The following is a 20,963-nucleotide window of genomic DNA, read 5'->3' as shown; positions in this document are numbered from 1 at the left end:
TCCCATGCAGTGGGTGGGGCAACGCCTGGGTAGTGTGCGTGGTTATGTACCATCACCCTTTCCTCACTGTTTTTTGGCTATAACTTTAGATATAATATAGATATTTCAGTGTGGTTTGTTTCAATGCATTCTGCATGAAATAACGCATTGATTGATTGATATACAACGTGATGGAATTATTAAAAAATACCAAGATTTTAAAAATTTTGGCGAGTAGTGGTATCACCCCCCAGCAACCCCACAGGCTTAGGGAGAGATAGGAAACAGAGATGGATGCATCTTGGCATGCATGAGCCTTTTTGTCTCTCCTGCCTCTCCGGTCTGCATCCCAAGGCAAATTTCTGGGTGCTTTGAGGTGGGGGGAAGGTGACAATGGAGGTGACAGAGTCAGGCATTTTTGGGCACATTGCAAGCAAGTGATTTGATCCCTTGCAAACTTCAGAGATTGCTTATGAAGCACTTGAACCACAAATCCTCAACCTCTTTTTGGTCAAGTCAAGGGATACTCAGGCATTCCTAGTCCCACTGCAGATGGTTGAACAGGGAAGCAAAGAAAATAGCAAGCTATCCTGCAGAAGCAACACAATTCTACACTTAGTTCTATATACCTGATTCACAGTGGCTCCCACAGACCCTTGTAGCACCATCTGGAGCATTTTGGCATCTGGCGGTACCTGACTGGTGGCAACAGCTAATTCAAGAGTTTTCTTTTGCATGTCTTCAATAGCTACTTCAATTGGCATCAAAACAAACTGAAACCAAGAGAGGGTGTGTTACAAATCCTTTCACAAAAAACAGATGACACAGGGATAGCTGGGGCTGAAAGTGAGCAACATGCCCTAAATTCGGACTGTTCTAGAACGAGCTTGGCAAAAAAGCTAACCTACTAGAATGAACATACGAAGCTCCCATACAACAGACAGTCATTGGTCTATGTAGCTCAACACTGTCTTCAGTGACTTGCAGCAGTGGTCCAAGAGTCTAGACAAGCGTCTTTCCTGGCCCTACCTAAAGACGCCAGGAATGGAACTTAGGATCTAGGTGCATTACAACTGTGCTATGGCTTCCACCAAGTTATGTATTGCTCCCTGGTTCCATGCAACAGAAAGGACATGGGGGGGCATAGGAAGAGAAAAGAGGACCTCCAAAAGAGGGCATTCATGCCAGGATGCTCACAGTCGGGATTAGAGAGACTGCTAAGGCCAGGCACATATTTCTGTTTTAAGAGTGACAAGCCCCACTTGTTGGACCTTAACACTGGCTGTTAATATTGATTTGGGACCCTTCTAATATCTTCAGCCATTACCTCCTCCTTTTGAATGACATTGATTCTAGTTTTGATGTACGGAAAAGCATGCATGGTGGTCAGAATGGTCTTCCTTTTATACTGCTCACTCAGTTCTCCTCGTGGACGGCCATCCCGAGTAAAAGGGGTGGTGTACATGAATCGCCAGAGGCTGAAGTTTTTCTCAAAATGGGTCACTCTGTCTTTCATCTCATAGTCATCAAAGTAAGGTTCCACAAAGGTAATTTGTATGTAGGCCTGGGGAGAAAGGGGACATTTGTATTATGGGCAAACTACAGGTCAATAAACAAACAGTAAGTGTGTGTGTGGGGGGGGGGGAACCACACTTGGTTCTGGCAGGCTGGCTACACATTAAGGTGCTCACATAGCACACATAGTGAGCAAAGGGGTCCCCTCTCAGAAACGATTCCTTCAGCCACAGAAAGTTGGAAAAGTTTGCCCCTTATCTTTTCTCTGCAGCCTAAGGAATGAAGGTGTTCCAAACTCACAACAGCCTTTTTGATGTTTTGGTGTTCAAGGTGGAAGCTGAGAAATTAGTAGTTTGAGATAAGTGCTGGGGGCGGGGGGAAAGAAGCTTAGGCAGCAGTGATGAAACAACAGCCTGTGCCAGTAAGTATAGTTCATAGGAGGGAACCGAGCTTTCCTCTGTACAAGCCGAGGAGAAATGCTCATCCCATGGAAAACGTGAATGTGTAACTGGGCTGTAGAAAACTTCAGCACGGCTATTAATTCAGGTAAGGTGCATATCTGATGCAGCCAAATTCCATCAGAGTTGCAGTGATAATGTGTTTCTAGAAAATATTTCAACATTTCACGTCTCCACTTTCTTTATCCACATCTTCTTATTCCCATTGATTAAACTAAGACCGGTAAAGGCCCCTTAACTTTGGTACAATAAACAGGAGTGGAGGTCTGTTCCTAGGACTACCTCAGCCTATGATACTGTGATAAGCCTTTGCTTTCAGTCAACCCCCAATAACTTTCAGCCTGCAGTGAAGCAGCTGCATTAAACCTATGGGTTACTGAGTAGCAGTGTGCCAAGGGTTGAATCCAGGCTGAATTCAGTATGGGGCTGCAGCATCAACTGCAGTGGTTTTGAGAATGCTCCCTTGCCTTTGACTAGGAGAGGATTAACATCTTTTGATGATTTGATTCAATGTCAAGGACAGCAAAACTGACCTGTGCAACTGCCAGTTATATGTTTGTGGAAGAATCCCCAATGAAGTCAGTCAAGGAACAAGAGGATGAGAGTGAAAGCTTTAGCCTGTTTAACCTTTTAATTTGCAACTAGCCCAAGGAAATCTGTGTAGATCTGTGAGTACATGGATTAGGCAAATCCATATAATTTATTCTAGGTACAGACTTGGGTTGAAGAACTTCAAGACAGAATGTCCAAGCCCATAGCAAAAATTGAGCAAACAACAGTTGTCATACCTTATTGGGATTAAGTTTGCTCTTGTCTACTGGAGTAGAGTCTTTAATCACTACAACATGATCCTCCCCAAAGCACTGACCATAAAATCCCTGAAAAGAAAACACAATTTCATTGACAATGCTTTTCTAAAGGCTTTGAAACAAAGGGATTGTAAATCAGCTCTACAGCTGTGATAAAGATTAGATTATGTGATAATGCAGAATTTATGGGTAAATCCCTGTATTCACAAAGGGATCTGTAGATTCTGCAGATGTTCAGCACAAACCACTGCATATTTACTCAAAAGTAAATTCTGATAAGTTTAACAGGACTCAGGACCCAATCCTAAATCCTCCCAGTGCCAGTGCTGGGTGCCGTAAACGTGCCGTGAAGCATGAGTACAGGGAAGCACGTGCACCGGGAGAGCAAGGAGCACCAGTGTTCAGTCTGCACCAGTTGGTGCTGGGCCCAGCGCTGGGAAGCTGACACTGGGGGAGTGCCTGTGGAAAGGCACACCATTACGCACCGGTGTGGGGTTTCTGGGTGGGAGGGGAGGTATTTTGGGGTGGGGGAGGGCTGGTGGCGGAAGGAACAGGAAGGGGGTGGGACTGGCGAAGCCCTGCTCTGCTGGATCCTATGCTCCATGTCAGGCTGAAAACCCTGAAACAGAGCTCCTCCTGTCTGCACCAGCAAAATAGCCAGTGCAGCTGGAGGAGACATTGTGGGGTCTGCAACTTTACCCAGGTGAGGAGACTCCAGTAGCTGCCACAGCGCCCATAGGATGCAGCGGCAGCTATTTTGGCACCACTGCTTCTCTGGCACCACCCAGCCAAGCAAATGTGTGTAAAATGACTGCCTTACACACTGTCATTTGCAGCGTTTGCTGCAATTTTTGCTGGAAAATTGCAGCAAACATTAAGTGTGACATCATCTTGCTATGAAAGATTCTGCCACTGAGGCAGACTGCAGGGTAACTAGCTCCAAAACTGTAGCGTTGTGGCTAGCAAATATTGGCAAGCAGATTACTGGAAAGCCATGGAAGTCACCAGCCCTGAAAATGGCAGTGTGCCTCTGTTGGATTATTCCTTCTCCTTTTATTAATCCCCAAATAATTTTCCACAGCTCCAGAGATTGATTTTAGAAGCATTCTATAATTGATTCTATAATTGATTATCATCTGTCTCACAGTGCAAACCTACTAAGATTCCTGCACTGTGATGTAGCAGCACCAAAATGGCCTCCACTTTATCCATCATGCGAATACAGGCTGCTGAAAGTCTCCCTAAGATTTTTGTTACACCCCCGTTACACTGTCCCCGTTCCAGCCTCCCCCTACCCCTCTGCTGGCCAACATGGAGCTTACATGTGCCTGTGTGCGCTGGTTTCCTGCTGGTGCAAGCAGGCCAGTGCTTATGGCATACTTGCAACTGTGTGTGTGCTCATTCTGCCGACGCTAGGCCAGTTGGGATTGGGCTGTCACTGTTTTCATGGTCCTTAAAATGATTTCTTAATGTTTATAGGTAAACACTTACCTCCAGCCTGTGAGATATCTCAGGAAGCTTGGTAATGGCAGGCTCTTTATAAACAAATTCCTGCTCATCTAAATCTCCAAACATGGCTCCATAGAAGCCAACCCGGAAGTAGGTGCCAAACATTCTCTTCTGGCCCTGATTGAAGAATCTGGAGTCATCAAACATGCATTTCCTTTCAAACAGATCTGTTTCTGTGCAGTGATCATGACTGGCCTATCCATGAAGCGATGTGAAATTGCCCTCTCCAACCTGACATTCTGGTCAATGTTCCAATTGGACTTACTGAGAGTGACTCTGAGAAAAGGATTGTGATTGTATCCTTCTCCCTCCAATGTAGTGGATAAAGAGAGGGAAGACCAATAAATAAATAAATAAAAGGCAGTCACAGCACCAGACTGCCTCTTCCCACCCACCTGGCTGTTTACATGGTGCCAAGTAGGTCAAGTGAGGTGATGTGGAAGCTCCACCTTCCCTTCACCTGCTAGGAGCTTAGAAGGCAGACTACCACTTCCACACCACTCCTGTTTCAAACAAACAGGAGCATGTTGGAAGAAAAGCATGCTGGATTCCCAGCATGGTCCACTCCTGTTCATTCAAAACAGGAGCAGCACAGAGAGGGCTGCTGCATTCCGAGCTCCCAATTAGTGAACCGAAGGTGTGGTGGTGTTACCTCTCTCCTCCTTGCCTTTTCCACAGGGAGGCTGAGTGGAGGGGTGCATGCAGGGATGGCAAAAATGGGGGGAGGTTTCAGGTGGTAGGAAGGCACAGGCCACCCATGGCACTGATAAATGGATATTTGTGAAAATGTGCCTACCTGTGCTTGTTATTCTATGTAACAGCTTTAATTTATCTGTAAGCTGATAGAACTGACTTAATTTAAAGAAAACAAGGAAAAGAAAAAGTATTGTCCATAAAATAAAGTTCTCAATAGACTTAAACTAGTGCTTGTACACCTCCAGAACAACAGAGACATGCTCAATTGTTTCGTTTGCATGTTGAATAAGAGCAAATTATATATGAGAAGAATACACTGGGAAGCTCTTCTGAGCTAGCCCCATCACACAATCCCATTCAGTTAAATTGAATTTGTGCAGGAGAACTTTCTGGTGGATTGTGCCTAATATGCTAAAATCCTATTCTTCTAGGAAGGGTTGCCATATATGCTCCTGGTTTCTCAACATCTCTACTGCAGTCATGGAACAGAGTCCTTATTGCTTTGCTTTCTTGCATGTTTAATATTCTGTTGCCAATACTCTTGCTAGTAACTAGTACATGGAGGCTAGAAAGTAAACCTATTGAAAGCCAGTAGAACAATTTGTTTTCACTGTGTAATCAGTGAAATACAGCAAAAATGACTAGTAATAATAAATCAGTTTTTCAAAAACTGTAAGGTCTCCTTAAAAACAGTATTATTTGGACAAGTAAAGTTTTGTCTTGCACTCAGCATATCCGAATAGTCCAATGATGTTTAAACTTAACTCATCTTAAAATATTTGTTTTCCAATTCTTCATTCAGTAACATGTTTAAGTTGCTCTGTGCACAGAGCTCCACATTAATGCTGAAGGCACTAAACCTCGGACAATCCTGTTCTGTGTGTGCAGATATAACTCTTTCATTGTCAGTAAAGAAAAGGGCCCAACGTAATAGTGAAGCTGCATTGGAGACTGCTAACAATGGTAATGCTATGTTCTCACAATGTTCTGTTGCAGCCAGGATCTTGGTTAACATCGTGGAGTTCAAAAGGAAACTTATAGCAGAGAAAAGCGGGACAATTTTGTATGGCAGGTGGTCTAATCTTCATGATCTTTAAACAAACACTGCAGCCCAGCAACAAAAGCTGTGGAAAGATACCTTATTTATTATGCTTTCAAAAGCCCTCTGAAGTTTATTGTGAGTCAAGGATAGCTTCCTGAAATCTCGATGTGCTTCTAAAATGGGAATGACAATCTTGTAGACTTCATTGACAGTTTCAAACAGTCCTCCCTTGTACGAAGAAGAAACAAAAGCAAAACTGAAACATCTCTGAATATTTATCAGACATAGAGACAATACACATTTCAGTGTTGGTAGCAACCTGGTCTGTTGGGAGGTGGCTGAATCTAATCTAGTATAACTAAACAATGTCATGAACTTACATTTTCATAGTGCCTACTTTAGCTAATGGTGCAGGACTGACTAATGTGGCAAACCTTGATGGGGTAAATCCAAACTGCTTTAGGGCCCAATCGTATCACCTACCACCACTGGTGCAGTTGTGCCAAAAAGGAGCATACTGTTTCCAGCAAGGAGGGGGAGCAGATCAGGAGGCTTCAGAGAGGATTTAAATCCCTTTACCCCTCCATAAGCCTCCCACTCCACAGTGGGTCTCCTTGTAAAGCTACCTCTTTAGCTGGCTCAGGTCTGAGGAGAGAAGAGGGCAGGGAGGCTGCAAAATGAAGGGATAGGATCCAGCGTGTCCCACGGTGAACCTGATACAAGTGCAAATTTGGAGATGGGTAGTATAATTCTACTCACTGTACTGAAAAGCTCTGCAGCTTGTTCCAGCAACCCCACCAAGCCATTCTCTGAAAAATATCTTCCGGAGCACACTCCATCTTCATCTGGAGACAGAATATCATCTGAGACAGCAGATTCCTCCAACACATTGGATGAAATATTCTAAAAAAGAAGACAACAGCTTGGTGAGGACAACCTCTAGATATGTCGTAGCAAATCATCTATCCTCTGGCATTGGTGCTTGTGGCCTACCACAAGTTCCATCATTTATATTGTGTTATTTACAGGTAAGTTTTGAATCAAATTATCTATTTTTTTCCAATGTTATGTAGTGTTTTAAATATACATAATAATAATATTTGGGATTTTACTCACAGTTCTAATCTAAATTCTCAATACTTGTTATGGTTCATAATGCACCTTGCTCAAAGTACCGTAGACGGGAATTACAGAAAAATAAGCAGCTTGGTCTCAAAATGAATGAGTGAATGAACATTCTACTGCAGGGGTTCTAAACCTTTTTACGATTACAGACCCTTAATGGATTGCTCAACACGCCCCATATCCCCTTTGCCAGGCTGTCAAAATCATCACCAACCTATTAGGTACTAACATGACCAAAAGATATCAATAGCTTCAGGAGGCATGTTTGTAAATAATGCCAACATCCTGAAATGAATTGCTTGGCAACGAGGGAAATCATGATCATAATTACTCCTGAACAAACCCGAGGCCTAAATTCTGTTTTTGTTTTTTAAAAAAACAACAACAATCCGGTTTAATTAATAGTGTTGATTTATTTTCCCCTAGAATATAAACACGTAGATTTGTGTATTACTCAACTACAATAAAATCCGTTATTGCTTAAGTGTCTGGCTTGAACACATGTACAGGCCATAAACACACAGTTGTTTATGAGACAAGTCTATGCAAATGCATAACAGCTTTAGAAACTGGATATGTTTCTACACGTTTGGTTTCAAAACACATAGCTTGAAGGAAGGATGCACATCAAATTATGACAGAACAGAAAGCAACCAGCACAGACAAAAGTTGGGTTAGTTCAGCGGTAGGACCTAGGAAAGTGTGTTATCTATGGACCTAGGAGATTTGCATTCAGATGAGTATAACCATGGTCTTGGCAAGTAGCTATTGCTCAGCCTCAGATCTCCATTTGTCAGATGAAACAATAATATATGACAGGGTTACTTTGAGAATAAACAAAATAACATATCTTCCAAAATACAGTGCAACTTTCTTCCTTTAAATTCTTACTCAAGTCTATTTCCATGCCAACTTTAGCTTAACTCTCCATTCCCACAACCACATTCCACCCTAAGTACATATACAGGAGTGCTCCCGTATCCACCGAGGTTCCATTCTGGAACCCCACGCAGTTAAGTGAAACCGTGGATACGGGTGAACGCCGCTTCCCCCACTCTCTGGAGCCCAGGGGAACTCTGCTCCCCTTGCCTCCAGCAGGTCATCTGAGCATGACCCTCTGTCAACATCTGTCCATAGCCTGAGCATGTCTGTCCACTGCCTCTGCCGGGCTCAGACTGAGCCTTACAGTACAAAAGAGTCACTTCTGGTTTTTTTTGAAAAACTGGAAGTGACATTTTCAATGCCTTATAAGGCATTGGGAGGCCCAGAAAAGCCTCCCAATTCCCCCTGGACCCAATCCATGGACAAGTGAATCTGCAGATATGGGATCTGTGGATACAGGGGCCCCCTTTGTACCTGCCCATACCTGCCCTTTGTTACTTGCCTCTTCCCTCCCTCTCGCTTTTGTCTTCCGCTCTGCTCAAACAAAGTATGGCAGTTATCACCCTGTAATGTATCATGTACTGCAATGGTGTTTCTGTAACACCATTAATTATATAATTAATAAAATATACATCAGTTTGTATAATAGTGCTCTATAAAATGATATGCAATAACTACTTGAGGAAGGAGCTGAAGGAACACACCAGACTTGAGGGACAAAAAAGTCATGGCACTGAACTGCACAAATGAAGTCCCAGCTTGTCAATAAGAGGCCTATAGGAGACATATGCTTCAGTAGTTTAGTGTAGTTCTCTAGATTTTAATAACTGTGATACCCAGTTGGAAGACCTAGGTCCATCTCTGCTTTTGTTACCTTCTCCCTGACATCTAGTTTTCTATGTGCAGTTTGAATTTTTTTATGTATGTGAAAAAGCCTTCAGTCACTGGAGTCCTCAACTTCGATCTGAAAACTTCAGTAAAAACTTTGTAAAAAGTAAAAACTTTGCTTCCTGCACTGTCTCCACAGTCTGCTTTCAGTTCTCTGCTTTTATTGTCAATGGCCAACTTTCATCATCCTCGTCAGGCTTCAGTGAATGTGGCTAGTACTGTACTAGTGTAGCCCATCTGTTCTATACAAGGCATTATTCCCCAAGATTGCAAGGTAAGGATCCACATGGAATACAGCAATATGCTCTACCTGAAAGCTGACACTGCCCACTGGCAGATAACTATGATCCTCGAGCATGCACAGGTATTCCGCAACAAGAGCAGCAGCGTGAACAAGACACATGGCAGCTTCAGTGTAGCACTTTTTCTTGGCATGCTTCTCTGCCATGTTCTGGAGCCAGGTCAGTCTTAGGTCAGGTGATGTCTGATATCCTTTGGCAATTCTAATAACAGAACATGACAACACATTTATTTAGTGCACTTAATAAAAAGATCTTCCTTTTCTTCTGCAGAGGTCCAGTTTTTGCCAGTTTTGAATTCTTCCAGAAAACTGGTTTTAAAAGTCTAACAAAAATGTCTTGTATATAACTGTCAAAACCTCTTTCATTCAATTAAACAGTGGCGTTCCCAGAACTATGACTGTCACACCAGGGTCTTTCCAACATCTCATCTCTCAGCATTTTTCATAAGATTCTATCTTTGGTTTTATGATACAGATTTGTTTGGGCTTTTTTAAAAGGAATTTGACAAATTTTTTTCAGAGAGATTGTTTTCATAGTAAATTCCAGGGAAAAATACCTTAGGCTGCAATCCCTAACCACACTTTCCTGAGAGTAAGCCCCATTGAACAAAATAGGACTTACTTCTGAGTAGACCTGGTTAGGATTGTGCCCTTATAGTTGTAACCATGTTCCTAGAAATCCAATAGAAACTGCTTACAGGAAATAAATTAATTCAGATCAACAAATGCTAAATTCATATTATTCTTTGGTATCCTTGAGGTCTTATCAAACTGAATTAGTAGTGAGAGTGTATATCATTATTAGTTCTCCCCATTCACATGCAAGAACATTTGCTTTGCAACTAAGGACCTAGTTAGACATTATTACCTCGACAGTGAGAAAATCAACACAGTAACAGAAGGAGCGAATCTCAAGCCCATATACCCCCTAACTCCCCCACTTACAGTAGGTACTGTACAGCGTTAGACTGAACACATCAATCACATGTTTATCTATATACAGGCTCTCTGACCCTAAAATCCCATTTCCAGAATAAAAGGGGTGGGAAGGCGAGTCTTCTGCATATACAGCAATGTGATACAATCCGGATCTAAGGTTCAGTTCAAACATTATCCTACTTGTTCAGGAGCTGTTCACAACAAGTAGTTCCATATGGCTACAGCAGTGATTCTCATGACCCACCAGTTGGTGTAAAGTGTCCCTGTCCCTTTAAGGGGCAGGGGAAAGGAAGAGGTAGTGATGAGATCCCCAGGATCATGTCGCTAAGGGGGGCTAAGAGGGGTACTTTCACTTACTTTTACTAGTTCTGGGCTGCTGGAGGCTCCAGGAAGTGTGAAGAGCCCACACAGCCCTCCACAGGGCTCTCTGATGCTTGGAACGTTGAGAAATAAGTAACTGTAACCGCAAAGCACTTCCTGGTTGTGACACAAAGAGAAAGTGCTTTGCGCTTGCTTCTCAACATTCCAAGCATTGGGGAGCCCTACAGAGGGCTGAGCGGGACACCCTGCACCTCCTGGAGCCTCCAGCAACCCAGAATTAGTAAAAGTAAGTGAAAGTACCCCCCCTTACCCCCTTAAGCGACACAATCCTGGGGTTCAAATTGCTGCCCTCATCCCTCCTGCACAAAGACTTACTTAGGGAGTAAATCATTCTAAAAGTTTGAGAACCACTGAACTAGAGTAATATTTAAAGAGCCCTTAATATCACTGTAGGTGAAGGCACTGGATACACACAAACGTCAAGACTTATTCCCACTTTATGTTTTTCTCACTGGCAGAATAATGTCTAACAAGGCCATATGGTTATGCCTACATCACATGAAAGCTTTCTTCCTGGAAACTGTAGATCTAGGAAGCATTCTCTAATTATATTTCTCAGGATTCTTTGTGGCGAGCCATGACATTCAAACTGATATGCAATTGATATAAATGTATTGCGTATGTATGCATTTGATGAGATGTTAATCACACAGTAAACTTTTTAAGTCAAATTTAAATTCCAGACATTCCGGATGATTTGTTTTAAATTGTGCATGAGAAATGCTAGAGATCTTCACCTGTACATAAGATCCATGAGCATCTCTGGGTCTTCCTGAAACTCTCGCATTTTCACTGTGTCAGACAATATACTGTTCAGATTGAACAACATCTCTTCCACCTAAACAAAAACAAATTCCAAATTTTTCAGGTGTCCTCTCACCCATTAAAATGAACATACATGTGATCCACAAAGTAAAACAATATACATGATCATAATGGAAACTTCTTGTTTGGGAAACAGTGAACTTGGGTGGTTGTGGAACAGTTTCAGGGATAAAGGGGGTACCAAAAAACTGAGTTGCCAAGACTTTATAAATGTTGAGCATAGAATTATTAAGACATGAAATGGTCTTTCTCTGAGGGAAAACACACACACAGGAAAATGGAGAGCAGGTGGTTAGATGGAAGGAGGGATTAGGGTTAGAGGAATGAGGTTAAAAATTTCCCCTCTCCACTGTGCAGGGACATTTCAGGAGGAAGGAAAGGGAAAAAGAACCTATAGTCATTTCTCTTTATATGTGAATTTGCTATCTGCCACCTACCTCTCATTATCTGCAACTCTGTTCTCGTTATCTGCAAATACTGTGCCAGTGGACTTGGGGTGAGAGGGCTTGGCACATTATAAGCAGGCTGGTGGGTGGGGGCAAGAAAGGTTGTGGAGGGAGGAAGAAGAGGAGAGACTGTGGGATCATGAACTCAGGTTCATGAAGTTCACAGAGTGTATGTTGAAGAGGGTCCCCTGGAACCTAACCCCATTTTTCCCATAGGCTCCATGATTCAGTATCTGCTAATTCAGTATCCACTAGGTTTTCCAGGAACCTAACCATAGCAGATAATGAAAACCGACTGTATTTCCCCTTTCCCTCTCTCAAGATTCACCCTCCTCAATTATCTGGCAATACACTGCCAGCCCCAAATGTGACTCTCCAGTACTAGATAGAATGGCAGAATAAGGCCTCATGGAAGTGGGAAATGGAAGAAACTCCTTCCTGCTTCCTGAACTCCCCACCCCCCATACCCACCACCAGGCTTGAAAAACACTGTTTCAGGCTGGCTGAAGCCCTAAACAGGAGCACACAACAGAGGGGCTAGAAATACACTGTGATATTTTTATTCAGGTCCCACTTGTGCCTATACAGCACGGCAGCTGACCTCCTTCTTAAAGTTCCAGTGCAGGATTATTTGTTCCATCTCATAAACTATTGAGCTAAGCTCCTAGAAATCTGGGCTTCAGTTCCATTGTCTCTCAGAGCTTCTTTGCCAGTCATTCTTTGGTTACAATCTGACAGGCAAACATATAGCATTGGACTGGGGCAATATTTACAATGGTCTTCCAGATTTCCCAGCTGTTGCATGTGACATGTTGCTTGTCCAGCTTTTTTTTCCACTGCAGTGAAGAAGGGGAAGGGCTAGTTTCATCAGCAAGATACTAGGAGAGAAAATCTTTGTTCTCACATACATGTCTACATCACTTGCAGCTCACACGGAATGATCTGTATAAGCAGTGTTTTGCAAACAAACAATACTTTGGGGCAAAAAGCGACATACAAATTGTGTGAACCAACCCTAAAATGCAAGGAGTGACAAAAATGCCTTACCTGTGCTGGGAATGGAGTTGGCTGCATGTCCGCATCTTCTTCTGCGTATGCCAAAATGGTTCGTAAAGACTTTCTGAGATATTCCTCATTGAAATCTGATGCTTTCCCAACCAAAGAAGCCAGAGACATCGTCACTTGCATTTTCACTCTCGCAAAGTTCTTGGATGAAATAGAAAAAAGTGAGCATCATATTATACAAAAGAAGAACACCAATATTCCAACAGCTGTGGATCTGCTTGCTTCTGCATTCATGAGACCAAGGGTCCAATCCTATTCAATTTTCCAGCACCGATGCAGCTGCAATGCAGCCCCAAGGTAAGGGAACAAATGTTCCCATACCTTAAGGGGGACTCTGTGACTGCTGCCCCACCACAAGATGCAGTGCTTGCCCCATTGGCACAGCTGCACCAGCAATGGAAAATTGGATAGGATTTTCCTCTCTTTTTTCTAAGTAGCATAGGAAAAATTTGTTAAAATCACCTTCCAAATTAGCAGAATTAGGCTAATTCTGCTGCATTCCTGGGCTGCATTCCTGGGCACACTTACTTGGGAATAAGTCCTTTTGAATTCAGTAGGTATTCTTCCAAATATACACAGGATTAGGCTGTGTTAAAGTTACTTCCTGTTTTGCTCATTTTGTGCAATAAAACAGCTTATTCAGATTCATGGGAGTCTCATTCTGAGCTTCCCAAAGAGAGAGCAAGATATCAGTATAAATAACAATGTAAAATGGGGTTTTACACCATTTAAATACAATAAATAGCATCTCAGACTAAGGTTACTATTAGGAAATCTAGTATTCTCCCTCTTTTTATGCTAATTATACAGGTGTGCACCACTTAACGATGGGGATATGTTCTTGTTCCCCATTGTTATGCGATTGGATTGTTAAGTGAACACCCCACCCAAGCTAGTGCCTTTCATTTTTGAACAGATGCTCCCTGCCAGACACTTGCTGGCTGAACAGGCTACTGGAGATAGAATGCCTCTTCTTTGCATTAAGAGCCTCTCTGTTGTGTAAACAGACACTCTGCTGCAGGCTATGGGAGATGTGATTTTCTCATTAAGAACCTCTTTGTTGTCTTTGGCCACCTTTATATATTCAGTCCATCGTTATGCGGTCCATCATTATGCGGTCTGTTAAGCGGCGCATGCCTGTACTTTACATTTCTAATTAAATAGTCTTTAATAGAATAGGCTTATTCGTTTATTAAAACTACTTGTTTGTAAATTAACTCTGTGGGTCTTTGTTCTAGGATTCAGAGTTGCACATTCTGTCTATCCAGAGCAAAAATAATTAGCCCATGTTTCTTGATCATAGAGGATCTCCCAAACTCTATTAGACACTGTAAAGGAGTATGGGAAGGCCATTTTCAGCTTGAAAGAACTGCTCCAAATAGGATGAAGCGCAGAGAGCATGAATAAGAACTACAGAAGTGCAATCACATGTAATTCTTCTTGGGAAAACAAAATTTGTGCAAAGGCTAGATGTTCATCTAATTGCGTTGTGAAGAAGTTAATTCATAAGGAGAAGTGCCCATTCTTTGGTTTAAAAAAAACTACAGTGGATGTGGGACCCGATCCATTGGGAAGTTAACTGTTTCACTGTGTTACTGTCAAAAAAATATCCCCCCCCCCCAGCAGCTATTGGCAGGGGTGAAAATATAAGCTTCAGGAGGGATGGTTGGTGGGAAAATGATGCAAGTTTCCCTCCCTCTCTGCTGATTAGGATCACTCCCCTCACCTTTCTGTTGTGCAAAGGAGGCATTTCTAGTTCTGATCAGTCTTAATGTCATTAGAAGGACATCTAGATTGACCCATGGGTTTCTGGGATTCAGGATGGAAGTTGTAGCAATGGTGGCATCTACTGACTTACACTGCTGGAGCTGAAACTGAATCTCATGAGGAGGTAAAGAGTAGCACAGGCTTGAATCCGAGTGGTATCAATGCTGCTACTACAGTGCTGCAGGACTCTTTGGCAGAGGTCAGCACACTGCTCCACTTCCTCTTCAAAAAGCAAGTCTCCAAACTAAAGGAAAGATAAGAAAATACTGTAATATGGTGTCAAGGACAAGATCAATGGACTACTTGCTGAGAACAACAAGGGAGGAGGGAACTTCTTTCTTTCCAGTATTTACATTCCACTTAGCAGCAGCAAAACATTTCAAAGCAGCATACAACAAAATCAAGCCTTCATAAAGCACAAAAAAGTTTTATTAAAACCATAACTATGAAAGCCTTAAGAACGGAAATTAATAGCATAAAACAGCAACAGAAAATCTGAAATAGTGTGGTGTTCAAAGCCCACAGGAATAAATAAAGTTTGCAACTTCTGCTTAAAAGCAGGAAAGGGAGGAAGCCCACTGGAGAGGAGGTTCTAAAGATGCTGTCAAGGCTCTGCTCCTGGTAACCACCAATCTCATAACTGACAGTGATGGGCAAGAGATTGGCCTCAGAAGCCAATCTAACTGACCAGGCAGTTTCATAAGAAGGCAGGTGGTCTTGAAGATAGCTTGATCCCAGGTTGTTTAAGCCTGCACTTTGAATTGGGTGTGAAAGCCTACCAATAGCCAATGCAAGTAGACCAGAACAAGTATGATACCGTTCAAGCAGCTTGCTTGCTTTTAGAAGATGCATCTTTTCCCTTTGTACCGACCCCAAGACAGTCTAGTGAAACTGATGCTCCACATAGTTCTATTTCTTTCAAAATCCTCCCATTTATTCCAACCCAGCCTTGTGTCCCATGCCAAGACCTGCTGATGCTGCATTTACAAGGGTCCTAAAAATACTGCATCAGAATATCAGGGCAAAATAGGCAGATACCTCATCTTCTGCAACAATAATCTATTCAGTGCAGAATGTACTCTGCCTCCCACTTAATCCTCATTTGTCAGATATGCTATACAAATTAAACGTACAAATCTTATTTTGCATGGCATTCTGTTTGTAAGATTGAAGCATTTGTAGGTTTTTCCAGGTATGGGAATGTAAGGCAAAAACATTCTCCATCTTGTAAGAAATGTGTTCCTTACTCTGAATGGGTACTGTACTGGATATAGAATGGTTATGGCATTTGGATGACAGTGCAATGTTTTGGCAGTAAGGGAATGGGCTTGAATGGGATCCAAGCAATGAACATGGAAAGAGAAGTAAAACATGGGTTTACCTTGACAATAAGTGCTCGAAGAGTGGCAAAGCAATGAGTGAGGTATGTTGTGCTCTGATCACAGCTCAGAGAATTCACCAAGACCTTCAGCACACCTCCCAAGACATTTTCTCTGCAGTTCATTGCTGATGTTGCCTAAAGTGGAAAAGAGGAGAGCCATTTGGGTTTTTCAAAATGCTTTTAATAAAATGTGTTCAACTCAACGCTATACTAGCATGAGCTTTGCCACAATAATGTAATCCTAAGTACCAGATGGAGAACAAGCCTCGTTGATCTTGCACCATGCATAGAATTCTACAAATTCTATATGTAGAATTTTTTCTCTCTACTGCAAGAGCTTTCAGAGGGGTGAATCTTCCCCTACAGTCTGAAAGTCAATGATTAGAATCAAAGTCTCTAAGCCTGCAGGGTACTGTCTAGCCATAAAATTATCAGCTGAAAGAGTTTTGGATAGTCTTGGGGTGCATCTAGGATACTTCCAGATCAAAAGTTTTGCAGGTGAACAATGTGCTGCCTCCAGGGCCGGCCTATTCATGAAGCAAGCAATGTGGCTTGTGTCAGCAGCAGGTGGCAGGGGTACCCTTCATCCTAGTCTGCTGCTGCCTTTCTCCAGCCTGCCAAGGACAGAGCCTCACTGATCCATTACCTTGCTCCTTTCTCACCTGACTTTGAAAGTACCAGTCCTTTAAATTCTGCAGAAGGAAGGAGCAAGGTGAGGGGTAGGGAAAACAGTCACCACTGCCCATGCCAAAAAAAAACAAAGTGTGCAACAGTGAGCTGCTCTACTCACCTCTTTCCTACCTTACAAAGTTCCTTTTTAAACTTAAAAGGGCCATGTAAGGAAGGAGCAAGGTGAGGGGGTAGGGAAGTGGGTCGCTGCACATTTTTTCAAGGGCAGCAGCAACCCATTCCCTACTTCCTCACCTTGTTCCTTCTTCATGCAGTCTCTTTTAGTTTAAAGGCGCCATGCAAGGAAGGAGGGAGATGAGAGGGGTGGGAAAGCAGCCACTTCCCACTCTCTTTCCTTGTGGGTCATTTAATAAATAAATAAAACAAAATTCAGGACATGCTGGAAGCTCTCAGCACCATCTGCACTTCCTATTTTGCCATGAGAATTGCAGATAAGAATAAGGTAAGAAGTTGTTTTTTTTCCTTCTTTGGGGGCTGTCAGCATCATCATCATCATCATCATCAGGTGGCGCCTTCAGTTCATCTGTCCCTGGCTGCCTGACTGTTCCCAACCCACACTGGCTGCTTTAGTTCTCCACTGTACAGGTGGAGCCTGTTTATCCACAGGGGTTCTGTTCCTGGACCCCCTGTGGACAACAAAAACCACAGTTAACAAAATCTGTGGTTTTCAGAGCCCACCTAAGCTCCAAAGGCGAATGGAGAACCTCCAGACCTGTTCTGAGGCAGCACATGGCCTTGATGACTCTCAGAATGGCCTCTGGAGGTCCGAGAAAGGCACTTCCGGTTTTTGGCCAAAAACCATAAACACCCTTCTAGGACCTCCGGAGGCCGTTCTGAGGCTCAAAAAAGCCATGTGTGACCTCTACGGGCCTCAGAAGAGTCTCTGGGAGGTTTCAGGTTGGGCCGAATCGGCTCAGTGCAGGTCCAGGCAACTCGTGTTGAGCCAAATCTGCTGATATAAAATCCATGGATAAGTAGGCTCAAAGTGTACTTCATTCCTGGAAATACTTTTGCCCTCATTTCTTTTTGGTGCAACTGAGAGCAAAAGTGGAAACACACACAAGTTGCAATCCTATACACATTTTTTTGGGAGCAAGTCCCACTGAATTCAATGGTGCTTCCTTCTGAGTAGACATGCATAAGATTGCTTCAACAATGAACTAAACTGACTTTACACATGACAGAGTAAAGTCAAGTGACAGTTGACTTTTTACCACAAATAGTTGACAGTTTACCACAAATACTGTGAATTAGAGTTTTGAGAGGCTGCTGAGATTCCTATGATACAGTATATCCCTAGACACCTCACAACACTGCAATTACATGTTCCATGAGGAGAAATTTATTGCAACAAGTTTAAGCATGAAGTGCAGCCAAGCCTGTTATCTCCACACTTCAGAGTGACATTAAAAACAACATCTAATACTTCAGGCATAATCTTGATTTTAAGGGTAAGGACAAATGCACAGATATTCAAGGGCACTGAAAAAGATGACGATTTAGGCTGCAATCCTACACACACCTTCCTGGAAATAAGTCCCATTGAACACAATGGAACTTACTTCTAAGTAGACATGCATAGGATTGTGTTCTTCAGCTAACATACTACTTTAGGATTCATTATCCTAATAACAGACTAAAAGGCACAGAGTCATGTTTGCTCCTCCACTATGTTCCTGAGAAAACTCACCAAGAGACCAATGTTCTAGTAACTGTATAAATGGGAAACAATTTGCTCTTCAACTCTAAATCCTTGAAGACCCTTTTAAAAATGAAGATTTAGTTATAAAAACATTGTGTACTATAACTAAAACAGTGACAAAAAGTAATCCAACTTAACTCCATGGGTGGGGGGAACTTGCATGGTGCCAACTGTGCAGCTTCTCACCTGGATAATGTTCTCTTGCATATCTAGGATGATCAAATTAGCTTCTGTAGCCAGGTTCCCACTAATCAGGGCTTCTTGGTCAATCTCAGCTTTTGTTCTATGAGAGTAACAAACAGTGTTACCAAATACTTATGGATTAGTTAATAAAACTACTTCTTACATTAGAAAAAATAAAACTACTTCTTACAATAGAAAAACAGGCTTCAGGGCCAGAACTTTAGCCCTGGAAATACAACATGGAATATGCTTTTAGTTTATGATAAACTATATCCATCTTTTTCCCTTTTTTTTTTTTTTTTTGCTCAGTTCAGACATCACACTGAATTATGATTAAGGCAGATTAACTGTAGTTTTGCATGATGTGTGAACTTACAAAGTTTTGAGAATTGGAAACCATGGTTTAAGGTGGGTTTGAGAACCACAGTTTGCACCAGCTACAATCTGGCATGATTCTAAATAGAAAAACCATAATTATAATCCTTGCTCCATCTCCAGAGGCCTCTGCACCATACAAACAGAAGTGCTGAGATCATGGACAGTGAAATCAGGCAAGCAACTCAAAACCATTCTTTGCCCATATGTTAAGAACCCCAGACCACGGCCCAGATTCTAAGCTACATTAGCACATGATCTGGTGATGACTGAATAGGGCCAGAGTTTCTACTGATAAATGGTCAATTGTGTGGAGTCTTTGCCTTGATTCATTTACCAGGTATTATCTTGTAACCATTTCATTAGTACATACTTGCAGCAAAGCTCAAGCACCTCCCAAAGGGTTGCACAGGTTATATGATGAGCGGAATCTATTTACATACCCAGTTCTGCATGGATCCCACCATTTAGTCTAAGCAAAAAATCACCAGAAAGAGGAGAAATGGTCTGAACACCTTTGTGTCTCTTTCTTCTGCACAGCTCCATCTGATTGAAGATATCTTCTTTCCTTTTTCCTCTTACATAATTTACACCGATCACCATCATCTCAGTTTTACAAGGTATGGTTTGTGAGCAGTAGAAAGGGAAAGTTTTGATGTGCAAACAAACAGGTTCTGCAAATTTCTCCCTGTTCTCACCAAATGGCTTGTGTAACGGCAAATATTTCTATTATAGTTTAAAAAATACATGTATTTTGCTAATTCTAATGGCTCAAAAGTTGCCATCTTCAAAGTTGTTGCTTCTTTGTATATGTTCAATCACATATACAGGTGTATTTTTTTACATTGGCTTGAAGATTGGACCAAAGAAATAAAAAAGTCCTAGAAGCAACAAATAAGGCAGACTATAATCCTATACACACTTACCTGGGAATAAATTCTATTGAAGTCAATGGGGCTTACTTCTGAATACACATGTATGGATTTGCAATGTAAATAAGTGAAGGCATTCACCTTGGTTATGCCATGCTACATGCCACAAAGCATGAAACTGAGATTGGTTAATAAATCTGGAACAAACACACTGCAACTTTCTCTCTGTTGCAAGTTTATGAACTTTATGAATATATGCCCACTTGCTGCAAACTACTTGCTGCAAACACTGACACATATAATTAAGAAGGGGTGAAGCACAAGCTGTGAATTGATCCTGGGGGCTAATGATATAATGCAACCACATCACTATAAGGAAAACGCAGCCTGGAGCAGCTCACCCCACATGACCATGCCAATACAGAACAAAACAAATTCTAAATGCAGTGAATTCTGAGGATGTGTGGAGTGGAAAGGGCTGCCTGATCAACATGCTACTGAATACAAACGTATGGCTGTGTAGTGATTTAAAGGAGATTCCTCGTGGTAGTTATAATGCACTAGCCCTCTGGCGTCCTCCTCAAGCCTTATGAATACTGGACATTGTCCAGTCCCACCCTGCAGGCTCTCACTGCTGCAGTGAAGGAGATGGTAGTGTTTCCCCAGACCAATTAGATATAAGACATCAGTCCTGCACTACTGGGGGTGGTAGGAGGAAAAGAGCCCCCTTTTTATCCTGCAGCAAGAGGAACCTGTTGCAGATGAGCTTTGCAGAGGCCATTTCTCTCTATCCCAAACTCCAGCTTAAACAAGCTAGAGCTGAAGATGCAGAGAAACCTCTCCAATTTGCTGCATTCCACCTTGCCAATGGCTCTCATGGAACTACAAGATGATAAGAAGCCCGAACACAGATAATATGATAGGGAAGAAAATAATGCATTCATAGTTTTGTGGCATGCGTCATTCATGAGCATATTTACATAGCTGAACAATGTGTTAATCTGCATCTAGCCTATCATAAGTACTGATAACTATCATACTCTTCAGAAGAGGACAAAGTATAAAGGACTTCAACAAGCACAGTTTGGAGATTTTGAAAAAAGCTACTCATGTGCAGGACACTGTAGAGATAG

General features: G+C 42.3%; 1 protein-coding gene across 1 annotated transcript in view; it reads right to left on the bottom strand.

Moving 5' to 3' along the window:
• The window catches only part of DOCK8 (dedicator of cytokinesis 8), a 92,351-nt gene that overhangs the window by 4,371 nt on the left and 67,017 nt on the right, over nucleotides 1-20,963 (bottom strand). The window contains exons 34-45 of the mRNA XM_066617079.1: nucleotides 18,587-18,683; nucleotides 16,009-16,143; nucleotides 14,719-14,871; nucleotides 12,843-13,001; nucleotides 11,262-11,362; nucleotides 9,214-9,406; nucleotides 6,768-6,911; nucleotides 6,105-6,236; nucleotides 4,253-4,387; nucleotides 2,741-2,830; nucleotides 1,307-1,543; nucleotides 609-752 (exon numbers count right to left, since the gene is read on the bottom strand). Of these exons, the coding sequence (XP_066473176.1) occupies nucleotides 609-752; nucleotides 1,307-1,543; nucleotides 2,741-2,830; nucleotides 4,253-4,387; nucleotides 6,105-6,236; nucleotides 6,768-6,911; nucleotides 9,214-9,406; nucleotides 11,262-11,362; nucleotides 12,843-13,001; nucleotides 14,719-14,871; nucleotides 16,009-16,143; nucleotides 18,587-18,683 (1,720 nt within the window). The remainder of the gene's footprint in view (nucleotides 1-608; nucleotides 753-1,306; nucleotides 1,544-2,740; nucleotides 2,831-4,252; nucleotides 4,388-6,104; nucleotides 6,237-6,767; nucleotides 6,912-9,213; nucleotides 9,407-11,261; nucleotides 11,363-12,842; nucleotides 13,002-14,718; nucleotides 14,872-16,008; nucleotides 16,144-18,586; nucleotides 18,684-20,963) is intronic.

The sequence above is a fragment of the Tiliqua scincoides genome, chromosome 2 (genome assembly GCF_035046505.1).
Source record: "Tiliqua scincoides isolate rTilSci1 chromosome 2, rTilSci1.hap2, whole genome shotgun sequence".
Classification (NCBI taxonomy): Eukaryota; Metazoa; Chordata; class Lepidosauria; order Squamata; family Scincidae; genus Tiliqua; species Tiliqua scincoides.
The sequence above is the reverse complement of the archived record's forward strand: the minus strand, read 5'-3'. Positions and strand labels throughout refer to the sequence as shown.